This window comes from Mycothermus thermophilus, assembly GCF_041956435.1.
Source record: "Mycothermus thermophilus strain CBS 625.91 unplaced genomic scaffold VTJ04scaffold_1, whole genome shotgun sequence".
Lineage (NCBI taxonomy): Eukaryota > Fungi > Ascomycota > Sordariomycetes > Sordariales > Chaetomiaceae > Mycothermus > Mycothermus thermophilus.
In genome coordinates, this window is record NW_027191427.1 from 2590548 (window position 1) to 2605213 (window position 14666).

Here is a 14666-nt window from a genome sequence, read left to right on the forward strand (position 1 = left end):
CAGATCGATCTTGGAGCACCATCCCACCAACACGGCCAGGGGTGTCTTGAAGATGTGCCACTTACGGAGTATTCCCCGCCCAGAGGTTCCCGCGTGATCGGCAACATGCCGGGTAGTTAGGAGCATTTCGTTCTGCTACTGGCTTCCCAACATCTACAGACCCAAAGCAGAGGGGCTCATGGAAACACCAGAGAGAAGGACCGGACCCAGCCCTCCTTCAACCCATATATATCATCGCAAAAACAACCTTGTCATCCCAGTCGCCGTGCATGATCGAACGTGCCACGGAATCACATGCTGACTCGCTATTGACCGACAGACACGGAACGAACCAATTGGGACAGGTGTCTTGTCTTTGTCTGGCTGCTCCTCGGCGCAGCAAAGACGAGGCTCGGGAGCTTCGCATCCTCGGAGGCACATGCATCATCGTGACGGCGGCGGCTGGGGTAGTACGAAAGATACCCCCACCCCAGACATCCATCGAATCCCGGGGGGGACATAGACATTCAGACATAGACCATAGAGACCTCTCTCTCTCTTTCTCTCCCCTCGCGTATCCCGGGCACTTTTCCGAGCTTCTCGCCGCCGCCTCCAAAGCCTGCTCGCTGCTGTAAGACCTCGACCGCCACCGCCATTGTCTCATTCTGCTTGTGTTTGTGTAATCAAGAGAGACAGCAACAGGGCGTTAAGGATGGCTTGGGTGGAAGAGAAAGAGAGAGGGCGGTCTGAGTGCGCATGGAGAGGGACGAATCAAAATGGTCGAACTAGGTACCTCGACTTGCTTGACGCCTGGACAAGGCCATGGCTAGTTCAGAGACAGAGCAAGGTCGGCTGGGGTGGCAGTGTTCATGAAGTCTCGGAAACCAACGATCTTATCTTGGAAAAGGTCATAGCCCATAGGTAGTGCTCACTTCAGGGAAACGAAAAGAAAACGGGATCAAAATGTTTGTATATTCTTACGTGCATCCACACCTGGGACAACACTCTTCAGACATACATATGTACAATAGGTAGGGTATCCAACCCTTCCGCTTCCTGTCACCCCAGCTAGGTAGCCAACCAACTCACTTCATCAGCCTGGAGGCGATAGCCTTATTCTTCTTCACCCTCTCCAGCCTGGTTCGCCACTCGTGCAGGAGCAGTCGACACTGCATAGCGACCTGCACTCCAAAGCGGCGCTCGACCAGCTTGAGGAACCACAGCAAACGCTGGGTCCTGCCAGGCCTCGACTCCCGCAGGTCCCTCGTGACCATGCGATACAGCTCGCGGAGGAGGGCGTCTGAGGGCTGGCCACGAACGTGGTGCAGGAAGGTAAACGCGCGAGACACGTGGCGGAGAGCGGCGCGGGGTGACAGGTGCGGTGCTGTAATGAAGGCCCAGACGGCCTTTTCCACCACCGCGGCCCGCCACTCGCCGTAGTGGCCGCTGTGCCGGCGCAGGGAGTACCTCACACGGCGTGGGGGTTCAGCCGATGAGTCATCGGTGTTGATCTCAAACTTGTATTCGATCTTGCCGATATCGAGCACACGCCAGATTGTGCTGGGAGGGATATCGGGGTCGTGCACAATGGCCTTCGCGTATCTGTCGAACACGACGGGATGCCACTCTCGCTCTTCGGTTTTCTTGATGTTGACCCACATATCGTGCAGTTGTATCGCCATGTGGTGGTCTTTGGAGGCCATCGCGAGATCTTCCAGCATGCGCACGCAGAGCGGGCCCCTCGAGGAGTAGAACACCTGCAACGACCGGAGCGCATCCTGGGTCCGTCCCAACTTCGCCAGCAGCTTCCATGCGCTGCAGTAAAGGCTGTACTTCTCTTCGCCACTGCGACGCGAGAATATCGCCAGAAAGAGCGAAGTGAGGGCAGCATCGTCATGCTTCCGGAGGTAATGCCGGTACAGGTGGTAAACCCTCATGGGGACCCGAAGGTAGCCGCGGCTCGCCCACTGAGTCAGGAGCAGCGAGGACAGCTCAACGATGGATAAGGGCGGCAGTCTTAGTGACGGGTTGGAGAAGGACTTCGTAGCATCGAAGAAGAAGTCCTGATTCACGTGCGGGTGCCGCGCGAGCATATGAAGCCAGCAGTATCGCAGGGCACTGCCTCCTGCCTGGCGAGAGGCTGCTTCTTCAAGAGCGAGGCAATGCACGGCCTGAAAAAGCGCCTTCGCCTCGTCAGGGGTCTCGCAGGTCAGTACCAGCGTTGCAGATATCTTCTTAGCTTGTCGTAGGTAGGATGGTATTGCGGCTATCCTCGTGGCCTGTTGTGAGCAGGCTGGTAGGGTCTCAAGTTGTCTCCGGTTGGAGTGGGAATTGTCGAGAAACACGCGGTTGAGCAACCACTTAGTATGTCGACTTTGCAGGGCGACCGGCGAGCAGTTCCATTCGGAAAAGAAACGGCTCAGGACCGCCACGATACTGCCTGAAACATGAGGCCGATGGTTGGTGGGCATCACCTTCAGACTCCGAACGAACGCGTCGCATAACCCGTCGTCAGCAGGAAGCTTGGCCATCTGTGCAAGCATGGAGTTCCAAAATGGAGTGTCCATAAGTGTGGCCGAGAACACTTTGGAGCTTGTCAAGCCGTCTAGGACCGCTTCACAAACGGAGAGAGAAAGCCGATGGCCATCAGGAGACCCATGTAGCCGCGACTCCAGTGTCTCCCAAATCTCACTAGCTATCCTTGAAAGGTCATGTGGCAGTACCTCCCCAACGACGATGCTCTGTCGCAGCGTTTCGCACATATCATGGCCGTGAGAAACCACCGCTGCGTTGTCACCATGAGCCGCTGCCCATCGGAACTGGCCCAAAACAACCTCATGGGTGGCAGGCTGCGCAACAGCTGGAGGCGGGGGTGTTTGATCGAGCAACTCGGGAGTTACCTGGCCGTTCGGCTCCTGCAGCCATTGGGATACCAGGGACAGCAAGGACTGGCGAGGGCTTTGGGCTTCGGCGTCTTGCCGTTCTTGGGTCGCCTGTCGAGCGGAGGGCAGTGCTGGGGGATGCCAGGTCCATTGCGTCAGGTCAGGTGGCACTAAGAAAGCCCATGGCGGTGGTGTCGGCGGACAATGCCAGGTGCTAGCATCGCCCATGCGGCGACGGCCGAGGCGGCGGTGGCTCTCGAGAGGGCCCGGGATGTTGCTCGCTCTCCTGTTCCATGTGCGGGAGACGCGGCAGTAGCGCTCAAATGCGCTTGCTAGAAGGCCGTCGGTAATCCATAGAGCATCGTGCTGCCCGGACGGGACGAAGCGGTGTTGGAGGAGTGCCCGGCGACACTGCGAGACCGGGGGAGTCATGGGCGCCACGCCGGAGGGGAAAGTGCCGCGGTGGTGTGCTTGCTGGGTTTGGCCAACTCCATCAAAATTTTTGGAATAAATTGAGAATAGTGACGAAGAAGTGTGCAGCGTCAGCTCGTGGCCGGCTGTCGGGAGGGATTGGCCCGGTGCCGGCGCCGGGCTACCGTTGTGGACGTTGTGATGGAAGTTGATATTGGAATTGCTTCCACTTTTCGCGAAGTTTGGAGGTGGAGCTTGATGGAGCTTGGTGCCAAGATGTGGCTGGTGTCCCAGTCAGCCTCCTCCGGCAAGGGTTTGGATCCCGGTCTCCAGGGTTGACTGGGATCGGGTGCCTTGCAGATGGATCCATGTGGCGCATTCGGACCTGGCCCCGCGTTGAACCCCGGCCGGCTTTCTCGGCTGCCCCGCGCCAATTCGACCGGGGCTTGTGAAAGTCGGCGGGGACCTAGCTTTTCAGCAGCAGAACCTTGACGTCTACGGGTTCCGGTCAAGAGCTCAACACTGACAGAAACCATGGACGCCGAGTTCCCCCCTCTTCAGAACGACCTCATTTTGAGAGCAGCATGGGGTAAGTTGTACACAATGCCTGACTTTAATCAGTCTCTCTCTCTACTTCCTCTTCTTCTCTTGAGACACGCTGACACATATGCACAGGCCAACAAGTTGAACGGCCACCCATCTGGGTGATGCGGCAGGGTGAGCAGCCCACCCATTGTGCCGTCCGCATTCTGAGCCGGCACTCACTTGACTAGTTGCAGGCGCTGACTCTTCCCGGCGCAGCTGGCCGTTACCTCCCCGAGTACCACGAGGCCAAAGGAGGCCGTGACTTTTTTGAATGCTGTCGGGATCCCGAGGTCGCCTCCACGCTCACGCTGCAACCAATTGAGCGTTATGCTGGTCTCCTTGATGCTGCCATCATCTTCTCGGATATCCTCGTCATCCCCCAGGCCATGGGGATGGCCGTCGAGATGGTGGACAAGAAAGGGCCTCACTTCCCCAACCCCTTGCGCAGCCCGGCCGATCCGCAGTATGCCGACCTCCTGAGCCGTAATGTCGACGTCTCCAAGGAGCTTGATTACGTCTACAAGGCTATCACCTTGACCCGCAAGAAGTTGCAAGGTCGCGTGCCCCTGTTCGGCTTTTGCGGAGCCCCTTGGACCTTGTTCTGCTACATGGTTGAGGGCGGCGGCTCCAAGCTGTTCAAGGAGGTCAAGACGTGGATCTACAAATACCCCGACGAGTCTAAGGCTCTACTTCAGAAGATCTCGGAGCTCTGCGTCGAGTATCTTGCCCTGCAGGTCAAGGCCGGAGCCCAGGTACTATCTCTTGACTCTGATGGTTGAAAGGCGTAGCTAACACCTTTGTCCTAGTTGATCCAAGTCTTTGACTCATGGGCTGGGGAACTGTCGCCCTCGTCTTTCAAGGAATTCTCCCAGCCGTATCTGGCATACATTGCCAAGCACCTGCCCCCGAGACTCAAGGAGTTAGGCCTGGAGCCGGTTCCCATGGTTGTGTTTCCCAAGGGCGCGTGGTACGCCCTGGACGCCATGTGTGACATCGGGTACAACATCGTCGGTCTCGACTGGCTCCATGACCCGGCCGAGGCCGTCAAGATCGTTGGCGATCGGCCCGTCGTCCTCCAAGGCAACGCCGATCCGGGTGTGCTCTATGGATCTCACGCCTCCATTTCCCGGGTTGTGGCTGGGATGGTCAAGGGCTTTGGTTGGCAGAGTCGGAAAAAGGGCTGGATTGTGAATCTTGGACATGGTGAGCTATTTGCTTTCCCCTGAGGGGTTGACGTTGTAAGAGGTTAACAACCGGCAGGTATCACTCCCTTTGTGAACCCGGATGATCTGAAGTTTTTCCTTCAGGAAATTCACCGGCAAACCAAAGATGCTTTCTCTTCCTCTGTTGACCTTCTGGCATGATACCACATGGATAGGAGACAGGACTGCATGTACGCCTAAAATCAGTGAGCTGTTAGACCATGGAATAGGAATTTGGTGTCTAGTATGACATATCGTCTTCAGTTGTCTAGTCTCGACCTGGATCAATATGCTGTCCAACGCCGTTATTGTGACCACAACGCGTAGGACTACCAGGGAATGAACCATGCCTCCGGGATCATGAAATTAAGAAACATATGGCTGTTGGTTTTCCTCGTGACTTGATTTCTGCTTCAGAACTCGACTACCAACGCCATGTTCGCTTCCTCATACCCATTCGAAAGTCATAAAATAAGTTCCATGCGCATGTCACAAACAATAACACCCCTAGGTATCCCAACTCGGTATCCAATAAATCCCAATCCTGGAGCCAATGGAGATAACGCAGAGAAGACCATAGCGAAACAATCAATCCCCCAAACGCCAACGCACACAAACACAAACTCAAACTTCGTAAAAAACCTTTCATCATCCCCCAACCGTTCACCTTACCTCCTCTTGTCATACCAATAATTCACACCAACACGTCCTCCCTCTCCTCTCACTTCTTCCCAAACAGTTTGTTCAGCCCCTTCTCGACCAACCCCGGCCCGTTCTTCGCGTCGCTGCTCCGCCTCCTCTTGTCATCTGCGTCTCCGGCGGCAGGGCTGGGAGACTTCGCGTCTTTGTCATCTGACTTGGTCGAGCTCGTCGAGACGGCCGACTGCGCCTTGGCAAGAGCGGCGCCATCTTCGGGGTCGACCCCCGGGATGACGGGCTTGACGAGGTTGCCGGTACCGCCGCGGCCGATGTATGTTGCGCCAGTGTTGTCGGTGCGTACGACCCTGTTGTGCGTGGGACATGAGGTTAGTTTATTTGCTGTTTTACGTGCGTTCGTGGAGTCTGAGAAGATAGTAAAAAGGTAAAAAGACGTACGGTTCAACGTCCTGGCGCCGGCGCTTCTCTTCCTCGTCGAGGCCCGAGGCAAAGTTGCCGGTACCGCCGCGGCCGGTGGTCACGACGGAAGATTTGAGGGTGGGCGTCTGCAAGTCGGCGGGTTGGGGCTTGGGCGCCTTGGAAGCGTCGATGATGTTGCCGGCGCCGCCGCGGCCCGAAGACTGGAGGTTGGACATTTTTCTTTTCTTGTGGGGTGTGTGAGGCGAGATAGGTTGGGTAGGAGAGGGCGGTGGAGGTCAGGTTGGCTCTGTCCGTTCGTCGTGGCCAATATACGGAGTACGGAGTACCAGGAACAATCAGGTAGTCCTTTGTGTGTGTTGTGTCTGTCTCACAAGTAGTCGACCGGAGACGGTGATACCGAGGAATGCAAGCACGGGGTAGGACAAGAGAACACAAAGAAAGCGTGGAGAAGGAAGGCAAGTTATATGCTCTCTGCCCTGAAGAGAGACAACCTCCCACGACACGCCATTCTACTCGGCATGACCATTTTTTTCACGTCCTACTTTTTTCTCCCACCTGGGCGGTCAGGTGGTTCCCCATTTCCAGGGTGCCGGTTGGGTTGGCCCTGGTTCTCTTCAGACGAGTCAAAAGGCAGGCGCGGTTGAGGAAAACGGCGCGATCCTGGCCCCAGATTTCCCAATCTCTTGGCACCTGGAACATAGCTCTTGGGACGTCCGATTTGACTGGTGGGCTCTGTCTGCCCTGTAGGGACATCAGGGGCGCTAGATGCGCATGCAAAATTTAATGCATCACATGCAATGGAGGTGGAGGTAGATTTGCTGTCCTTCGCTCAAGATTCTCTTGGGACACTTTCCTATTTCCAACTACGGCAGGTTAGCCGCATGCTTGGTGGTTTGGATGTTGGGCCTTTGATTCGATACGCTGCCCTCCCATTCCCGTCATGGAGGTGTCTTTTTTGGGTCTGACATCACTGTGAGGCTGATGGTGAAATTGTTGGTGTCCGTGCCGCGAAGAAAACCAGGGTCTCGACGGGTGCCCCTCATTACCCCTCATTTTCTGGGCTTCTTTTTTTTCTTCCAGTTCTCGACCCATCTCACCTCACCTCTCCTCACCAGGACCGGGACTGTTCCGTCCAACTGGAACCTTTCTCCTGTCCACATGGCCCCTGACACTGCGTCCAGCAAGGCTGAACTGCCTCTCATGGCATGCCCAACCTGGGCACGTTTTCCCTTCGGTCAGCCCGTGAGCGAGCAAGGCATGTCTGTTGGACTCATGTAGCATACGGAGTGTGGCCACGGAGAGCTAAAATGGCCGCAGCACGATCCGGTCATCCATGGTGTATGGCGTATGTGTTGAGAAATGAATCCAAGAGTTGGAAGCCGATGTTCGTGAATCTTGGATTGACGCCAAGGACAAACTTTCCTCGAAAGCCATCAACAGTACAATTACCTGACGCTTCTCAATTCCCAGAAGGCTGTTTCATGGACCTTCTACTAGTTCCAACAGCCCCTGTCCTTGAATGTTCGTCAGTCCTGCCTTGGATCATCAATCGGCACGAATGGGAGTTGGCCCCTCATCTGCTATTTGCTACTGTCATGCACACCAACCCCTCCCCATGACGATGCCCGCGCCCTGTGCGACCTCAGAGGGTCTGGGACTCCCTGTGTTACATGAGCCACCTCGGATTGACGAAGAGCGCCTGGCGCTTGGAGAACTTCTGGATAGGGATGACGTCAAGAAAAATAGTAGTAGAATCACGGTGGTGATCCTCACACAGACCGTTCCCTGATAGCAATTGCTTTTATACTACACTACGTTACCGACCTGACCTGACCCAGACATATGGCAACACCGATCTCGGTACCGCGAAAGCATGCACCGGCCTGCTGTTGTAAGATGATGGAGCATGAGGTGGTCGTGAGGTTGCACCAGGCATGATTATCTGTATGTGTGTACATACGACGGCATCGCTTCTCTTCCTTTGTACCACCTACCTACCTACTTCACAGTATGCCGCACACATGGTGGGATGTCCCAACGGTCGGTCCACACTGCGAGGCCTATCTCTCGGGTCAGTATCAATGTAATCATGCGAGACGACAGCATGAAAAGTGAAGGACAGCAGCCGGTCTAGATATGGATATACGGAGTGCTCCTCCTGCACGTAATCCCTCTACTGCGGAAGTCCTTCCCAAGCAACCGGCGTCATCTTGTTGGCTGGGATATTCCAAGAGCTTGGAGCTAATGCATCGCGGTGACGGCTGTGTTGGCTTTTATCCCTCACAAACTTCCCTTGACCACTCGGCATTCATCGTCAATGAGGATGAATTGGCCTGTCGCTTTCGTATTACATGTCAACGCGACGCCACGGCTGCCGGTAGTTTGTTGGCGAGGATAACGTCTCGACATCCCGATTGAACCGGCAGTCCTGAGTTTAGCCATTCGCAAGTTACTCCGTAGGTGGGATGGAGTGGCAGTGGTCTTCGGGAAGAAAGGGGGAACGAGCCGATAAAAACATCTAAACACAGTTACAGCGCGAACTACCGCAGCATGCATGTAACCCGATCTACCCGCCCAGCCCACCACCCAACCAATCCATCTACTCTGCCAGCAACCTCATTGTCCATCAGGGGGTGTGCACATACATAGGTAATCATACTACCAAGAAGAAACAAAACAGAACAAATACAGACACCATCAAGCCAAGAAAAAAAACATGATACACCTCACTCTTCCAACCTCCTCTCCTCCTCCTCAGGCCAAAGTAGATGGTAATGGTATCGCCGCGATCTTGATCTCATGACATAAGAAAGGCCATTTTTCCCAAAACGGAGACGGCTAATATGGACCGCACAAAAGGGAGGGAGGAATTGTGACAAAAGGGGCCGCCCACCGCCATTTCTTCCCAAAATGTCTCATCTGTGCCGATTTCAGTCTAAGGAGAAACCAGATCAGATCATACAAATTTGCCGCGCCTTTCGAGGTGCAGGCTAGAAGAAAACATGCCGACAACGTTCATAGTTTGTGATATATTTCGCATTTGTGGTGAGACCACTAGTCGTAATCATCGTCGTCCTGGTTCGAGTTCTTGTTGGGGTTGTCCTTGCGGATGGGAATCTTGATGCCTTGGCTGGCGAAACACTTGCTGAGCGGAGTGCTCTCGCAAACGCCAGGGAACTTCTTAGCCGAATACACCTGGAAGACGTCGCTGAAAACAGACGCCAGAACGGGCGCCTTGCCGACGTTGATGGCGCCGTTTCCTGAAGCACCGGGAGCACCGACATTGACAAAAGAGAAGCGAAGCCTAAGCATCATAAGCAATGAGCATATATTCAATGTAAGACAAAAGGGGAAAAAGAGACTCACCGGAAGCATCCCTCGGTCCGAACACTCAAGTCTTGAAGAATAAACCAAATTCCGATCTTGTCCTGGGTATCCGTCAAGCGGAAGGCGCTGGCAGCCAAGCTGCCAATAAGGTTCCTCGTGAACATGCCAGACGTAGGGGTGCCGCCGACGGACATGCGCTGAGCCATGCTTCCAAACTGAGGGTCGTAGACGCGCGGGGGACCATAGGGAGATGTGACAAGCTGTCCGAGGCCCATATCGGCTTGAGGATAGTACTGGTTCGGAGGTTGATAGCCGGTTCCGTTGGGAGACACGAACCCTGCCGGGTCAGTATGGCTTCTGACAATCAGGCGCGGAGAGAAAGGGATTACCTTGGCCATAGGGTTGCTGCATAGCATAGGGGCTGACCGGCTGGCCTGGGGGGTACGGCATCTGGGGGGAGTAGCCCATGTCCCGGCTGGACGGCAGGATGTGGGAATATGCCGGGGTGGCCTGTTCGATCTGGGCATACGACGCAGGTGATGTCGACGAGATGGAAGGTGTAGCCGTCGTGTGGCGGACTAGGTTGACCTCCTTCAAGGCATCTTCTGACCATAAATCCACATTGAGCACGTACATTGTGTGCTCGATCTCGCTATTCCCAGCTGGTCAGCGGCGGAGTGGATAAGACGCCGGTTTTATTGTAGATAAACTCACTTGCAGTCGATTTCCTTCCCCGTCTTGGCGTCTTTGACGATGAGTCTCACGCAAGGAGGAGGGGTGATCGGCCGGCGGTCCTACCAAAGTCTGTGTGAGCAACCATCACGTCCAGAGGGGGAAAATGGCCAAGTGCCCAAAGAGTAAAACCAAATCAAGCGTACCTTGTCACCAAACCCGCACATGCGGGCACGTTGTGGTTGTTGCACAACATCCAGGCTGCCGGAAGCTCGAATTAGCGCCTTCTGTTTATACAGAGGTATGATGCTACGGAGATGCGAGCACGCTTAGGTAGGTCGCCTCGGCCTCGAGAGCTTCGGCCGAAGAACGCGTCTTTGCCCGCTCTCCAACAAGCCAAAGAAACAGCAAACGGGAGATAAGCTTACGAATACACGCGGCCCTGGTCGTCCTGGGACGAGTAAGGAGTGAGATTGATCTCTTGCTGACGCTTCTGCTCGGGAGTCAATGGAGGTTTCTCCTGCGACTGCGACGAGCCAGGCTGGGCGGCGTCGCTGGACGGGGTCGACTGGCCGGGCTGGCCGGACTGGAGCGCGCCGGGACCGGCCATCGGGGCGCTGTCCGGATAAGGGTTACCCGGTGGAGGCATCGACGGGAGCGGCTGCAACTGATGCGCCGAGTAGGGCGAGGCATGCGGGTGCGAGTGCATGTCGGAGGAGAGCGTTTGGCCCTGGCTCGGAGGATATGACGGTTGGTGCATGTTGTGTAGGTTGTTGCGGTCGAGTCCCTCAGGACCGCGCCGTTGCGGATAAAGGTGTGCTTTTTTTTGTGATGACTGCCGTTGTCTTCCGGGTCTCTGTCAAACAAGGCGGCGGCGGCAAAAAAAGGTTACCGAGCAGGCGGTGACAGCGACTCGCCCGGAATTAAAAAGAAACAAAACACGCGGGATGCGGCGCGACGGGGCCTGTTCCGAGCGTGGGCTGCTGGTTCGCTGAGCTGACCCGGGATCAAGGAGAGAGGGACCGCGTGCCGTGGGATTGGATCGCGGGGTCGGCAACGGCTAAGGCGAGGGCTGTCCGCCGGGAGAAGTGCCCTGAGATTCGGTGGAGATGCGGCGTGGCGCGGTTGTTCAGGGTTTAGGACGGGACGAGATGGAGGGAATCAGAGTGGACGATGATGATGGGATGATAGCGCAGCACAAAAGCCGGGAGAGAGACTGACAGCCTCTTCGGAGCTTGGCGTTGGATTTTAGGATGGGATGGATGATGGATGGGACGACAGAGGAGGGGGGTTTGAGTGAGTGAGGTGAGAGCGAGGAGGGCGGTGGCTTGCTTCTTATATATGCCTGCTATATAGGTAGGTAGCCTTGGGTTAGGTGGTGAGCAGGACGGACCTGAAGTGAAACGATGTCTGGGTGAATCTCGATGTCAAGGCCCTGGTCGAGATCAAGAGAAGGGAGATGCATGAAAACCGAGCATCGAGGTGAGAGAGAGAATGGCATCCAAGCTGTTCTTTCTGTGGGGGGAAGAGCCCCAGGAGATGAAGTGAACCTTCCATGACATGGCAGCCCAAGCTAGCTAGCTCCTTCCCACAGGCAGTCACAGGCCATGGCGAACTTGGGCAAGAGCAAGCAAGAGCTTGGCCCAGTTGTTTGACCAGGTTCCAGTCCAGCCTCTCCACCGAGACCCTACCGTTCGAGAGGTTGCATTTGACACTGTATGAGGGGTGGCTGCAACGCGTCAACTCCCCGGGGCCCCCGCCGCCGGAGCTGTCGCTGGGGCCGGCGGGCTGATGATCCACTGCCACCTCTTCCATGCTTCCCGGATCAGGCATGAGGTGTCCATCTGCCAACACCCCTTCGAGCATCCCGCATTGGAACACCCTTCCCCGAATGCATCGTTGCGCAAGATTCCGGGTTGGCAGTCGGGCCTGTCAATGTCGCCCTCACTTCTCAGCCGCAATTCATGGGTTCCATTGCCGCACGATCAGAAATTTGCAAATCTTACATCGCCATCTCGATCGAAGCAACGGGCGTCTGTGCCAGCATCGCCAACGGCCACGGGTTACTACTCCGTACCTGACCAGTTTCGCCGGAGTCGCCCTCTACCAGGTTTATCCCATTGTCTGATGTCGACAGTGCGCCATCAAAGCGTTGCATGATCCCCACGAGCCAGACTATGAGTACGGAGTAGCGACCGTCAGCCCTAAGCCAATTGCTTAGAACCCTCAGGCAATATCCGCAACGCGAGACCATCCAGGTTCACAGCCCCGGAAGACGCCGCCCGGGCCTGCGAGTGGCACGAGTTCAACCGGATTTACAACGGCGCCGCGGGGAACCGCCGTACATGGCACTCGCAAGGTAGGTACCGAAGCGCGGCTTCATGAGCCTCATCTCCACCTCTCCTCTTCTGCCGCCGGTCGTTACCTCATGAACCGGGGAATCTGGGGTTCCCGGACGGTCCGTCTGGGGTTCGGCTCGCAGAACCTGGGGGTGAATCAGACAAGCGACCGACATCCGGCGACGCAGCAGGTCGCCGCCCGAGAGCGTGTCTCCTTTCTGGCCCTGCAAAACCTGGGAAATCGCCAGTTCCTCCACCGGGCCGCTGAGCGATGAGTGTCACCTTGACTCGTTGTGCCCAGATCAAAGACAGGACGAGTGCTTTGTAACGCGTCCAACACATCCTTAAGGACTGGGGCGTCGAAGCTGTCAAACATGCGCTTGTTGCCGCACACCCATGTCATCTGAAACACGTCGATTCCGCCCCCGCTATCATCTTATCTCCGGTCCTCGACCACGGAACTTCAGATGACTATCCGACGGCCTACTACTACGTTGTCATAACAGGTACTCCGCACCGCATCACGTCCCCCGACCTGTTGTGGTGGCAGCGCGCTATGGTCGAACTTCCCAGCTTGCCACACCGACACGGAAACCGCAACAGGCAACGCCAGCTTCTATTGGCCACGCGGCACGGCATGGCCTGTGGAATGATTCAACGAGCAGGGAGTGCGGTCCCATCTGGGCGGTCATCCCGTCAGCGGATGGCGCGGGCTTATATTGCAATATGGCCTCGCTCTTGGTTGTGGCGGCCAGATGGGGCAGGCATGTGCAGAGCAGATCGCGCGCCTGGCCAGATGACATCTCGCACAGGTCCCCAAAGCTATACGTGAGCATACCATAAGAGCCATCTTTCTTCGCTACCTTTCTCTGGAGGAGTTAAGATGCGAAACATTCTGTTTCTCACTCCAGAGCCCCCGTCGACCTCGGCGCTGCCTCTCTATCACGCACTCTGCGGTTCGTTCTCGCCTCCTGAGAGCCTAGGCATCTCGCCTTCCCACCTCTCCCGACAGGGCTCTCTACGTTGACGTGGATGGAGGAGGGATAAGATTATGGTGGTGGCCGGTGTGTGTGCGTGCGTGTGTACTCATGTGGGCCTCCGGTGGTTCCAGCAGCCATGCATGTGAGCGGCGGGCTCGTTGCGGAACCTTGGATGCCTTTCCTATTCGATGTGCCGCGCGGCAGTCGGATTTCGTCACCAGGATTGCCTCACCCAGCGGAAGAGCGCGGGACTGGTGAGGGGGGCGAGAGGGAGGGAGCACCAGGTTTCTCTTGTGGACACGGCAACAAATGTGCCCCTCCTGACACCTCAGACCCCTGCTGGCTCGACCTATATCGCGGGTTGGTAGGAGTATAATAAGATGGACTCTACTTGGCGTGCGATCCATACTGTATGCATGGATGTGTACAGGGCAGACGGCGGTAGGGACTCTCCGTGTTAAACTCAGAAGAGACTAGAAACCACCAGCCCATCCATGAGACAGACGCCCACGGGCACGTCCTCCGGCCCCTTCGCGGTTAAACAAACATCGACGGGTATTATAGGCAGGTCGGCCAGGTCTTGACCTGGTGTATGGCGTTGCGGTGCCATCTGACGCGGGTCGCCTCGCTGTAAGGGCAATTAAACAACCAACGCCGATTTGTAGCCAGTTTGCAGTAACATCGGGGCCTAGGAGCTTGGGTGTTCATCTCGGTCCGGGGCCCCAAGCTGCCAACGTCCCAGAATAGCGCATTTAATACTAACGTTATCGCAAGAGCCGCGACCCAGAGCTGGGTGACCCTGGATTTTCGTTTTCTTGACCTCCGCTTCTCTTGCCCTTGCAGCCCAAAAAAGTCGACCTACCTATTCCAACTTGCCAGGTTCGGCCGAGCCGTTTTGGACGGGAGTGTGGGAGCGCAGAACAGCCGAGCCCGGCGATGCGGGTGCCGTGCGTTTGCAACGCACAACGTGCATTCAACGGGCATATATATGTAGGTTCAGCCCGTCAGAATTTTCCCCCGTGCCCTGACATGACGGGTTTCGCGGCCCACGAAATAGGGACCGAGGGGTACGGAATATGTACGAGATTCCCGGTTGAGTGGCCTCAACGGCTGTGATTGTTCAAGATCAGATTTCAGGACACAAGCATGGAGGTTGCAGCTGTACGATGGCGCACAGTGTTATTCCGTACTGTAGCAGCGACTTCCGAACGC

At 56.2% G+C, this 14666-nt stretch overlaps 7 protein-coding genes across 7 annotated transcripts; 4 read left to right on the forward strand and 3 right to left on the reverse strand.

Annotated features, from left to right (window-relative positions):
- Positions 1-1064: 1064 nt before the first annotated feature.
- VTJ04DRAFT_965 (uncharacterized protein) lies at positions 1065-3293 on the reverse strand (the record flags this gene model as incomplete). Its single annotated transcript, XM_069368220.1, has 1 exon — positions 1065-3293. The coding sequence occupies one exon, from the start codon at positions 3291-3293 to the stop codon at positions 1065-1067; it is 2229 nt and encodes a 742-aa protein (XP_069223574.1).
- Positions 3294-3806: 513 nt separating this feature from the next.
- VTJ04DRAFT_966 (uncharacterized protein) lies at positions 3807-5221 on the forward strand (the record flags this gene model as incomplete). Its single annotated transcript, XM_069368231.1, has 5 exons — positions 3807-3861; positions 3948-3989; positions 4074-4609; positions 4664-5060; positions 5118-5221. The coding sequence occupies 5 exons, from the start codon at positions 3807-3809 to the stop codon at positions 5219-5221; spliced, it is 1134 nt and encodes a 377-aa protein (XP_069223575.1).
- A 273-nt stretch (positions 5222-5494) lies between these two features.
- Positions 5495-5752, forward strand: VTJ04DRAFT_967 (uncharacterized protein; the record flags this gene model as incomplete). Its single annotated transcript, XM_069368242.1, has 1 exon — positions 5495-5752. The coding sequence occupies one exon, from the start codon at positions 5495-5497 to the stop codon at positions 5750-5752; it is 258 nt and encodes an 85-aa protein (XP_069223576.1).
- A 28-nt stretch (positions 5753-5780) lies between these two features.
- On the reverse strand, positions 5781-6351 carry VTJ04DRAFT_968 (uncharacterized protein; the record flags this gene model as incomplete). Its single annotated transcript, XM_069368253.1, has 2 exons — positions 5781-6063; positions 6155-6351. 2 exons carry the CDS (start codon positions 6349-6351, stop codon positions 5781-5783), a joined length of 480 nt encoding a protein of 159 aa, XP_069223577.1.
- A 1658-nt stretch (positions 6352-8009) lies between these two features.
- On the forward strand, positions 8010-9164 carry VTJ04DRAFT_969 (uncharacterized protein; the record flags this gene model as incomplete). Its single annotated transcript, XM_069368264.1, has 4 exons — positions 8010-8027; positions 8671-8769; positions 8828-8907; positions 8996-9164. 4 exons carry the CDS (start codon positions 8010-8012, stop codon positions 9162-9164), a joined length of 366 nt encoding a protein of 121 aa, XP_069223578.1.
- Positions 9165-9190: 26 nt separating this feature from the next.
- On the reverse strand, positions 9191-10895 carry VTJ04DRAFT_970 (uncharacterized protein; the record flags this gene model as incomplete). Its single annotated transcript, XM_069368276.1, has 6 exons — positions 9191-9440; positions 9503-9800; positions 9853-10115; positions 10178-10257; positions 10342-10396; positions 10564-10895. The coding sequence occupies 6 exons, from the start codon at positions 10893-10895 to the stop codon at positions 9191-9193; spliced, it is 1278 nt and encodes a 425-aa protein (XP_069223579.1).
- Positions 10896-12291: 1396 nt separating this feature from the next.
- VTJ04DRAFT_971 (uncharacterized protein) lies at positions 12292-12749 on the forward strand (the record flags this gene model as incomplete). Its single annotated transcript, XM_069368287.1, has 2 exons — positions 12292-12316; positions 12394-12749. The coding sequence occupies 2 exons, from the start codon at positions 12292-12294 to the stop codon at positions 12747-12749; spliced, it is 381 nt and encodes a 126-aa protein (XP_069223580.1).
- Between the last annotated feature and the right edge of the window lie 1917 nt (positions 12750-14666).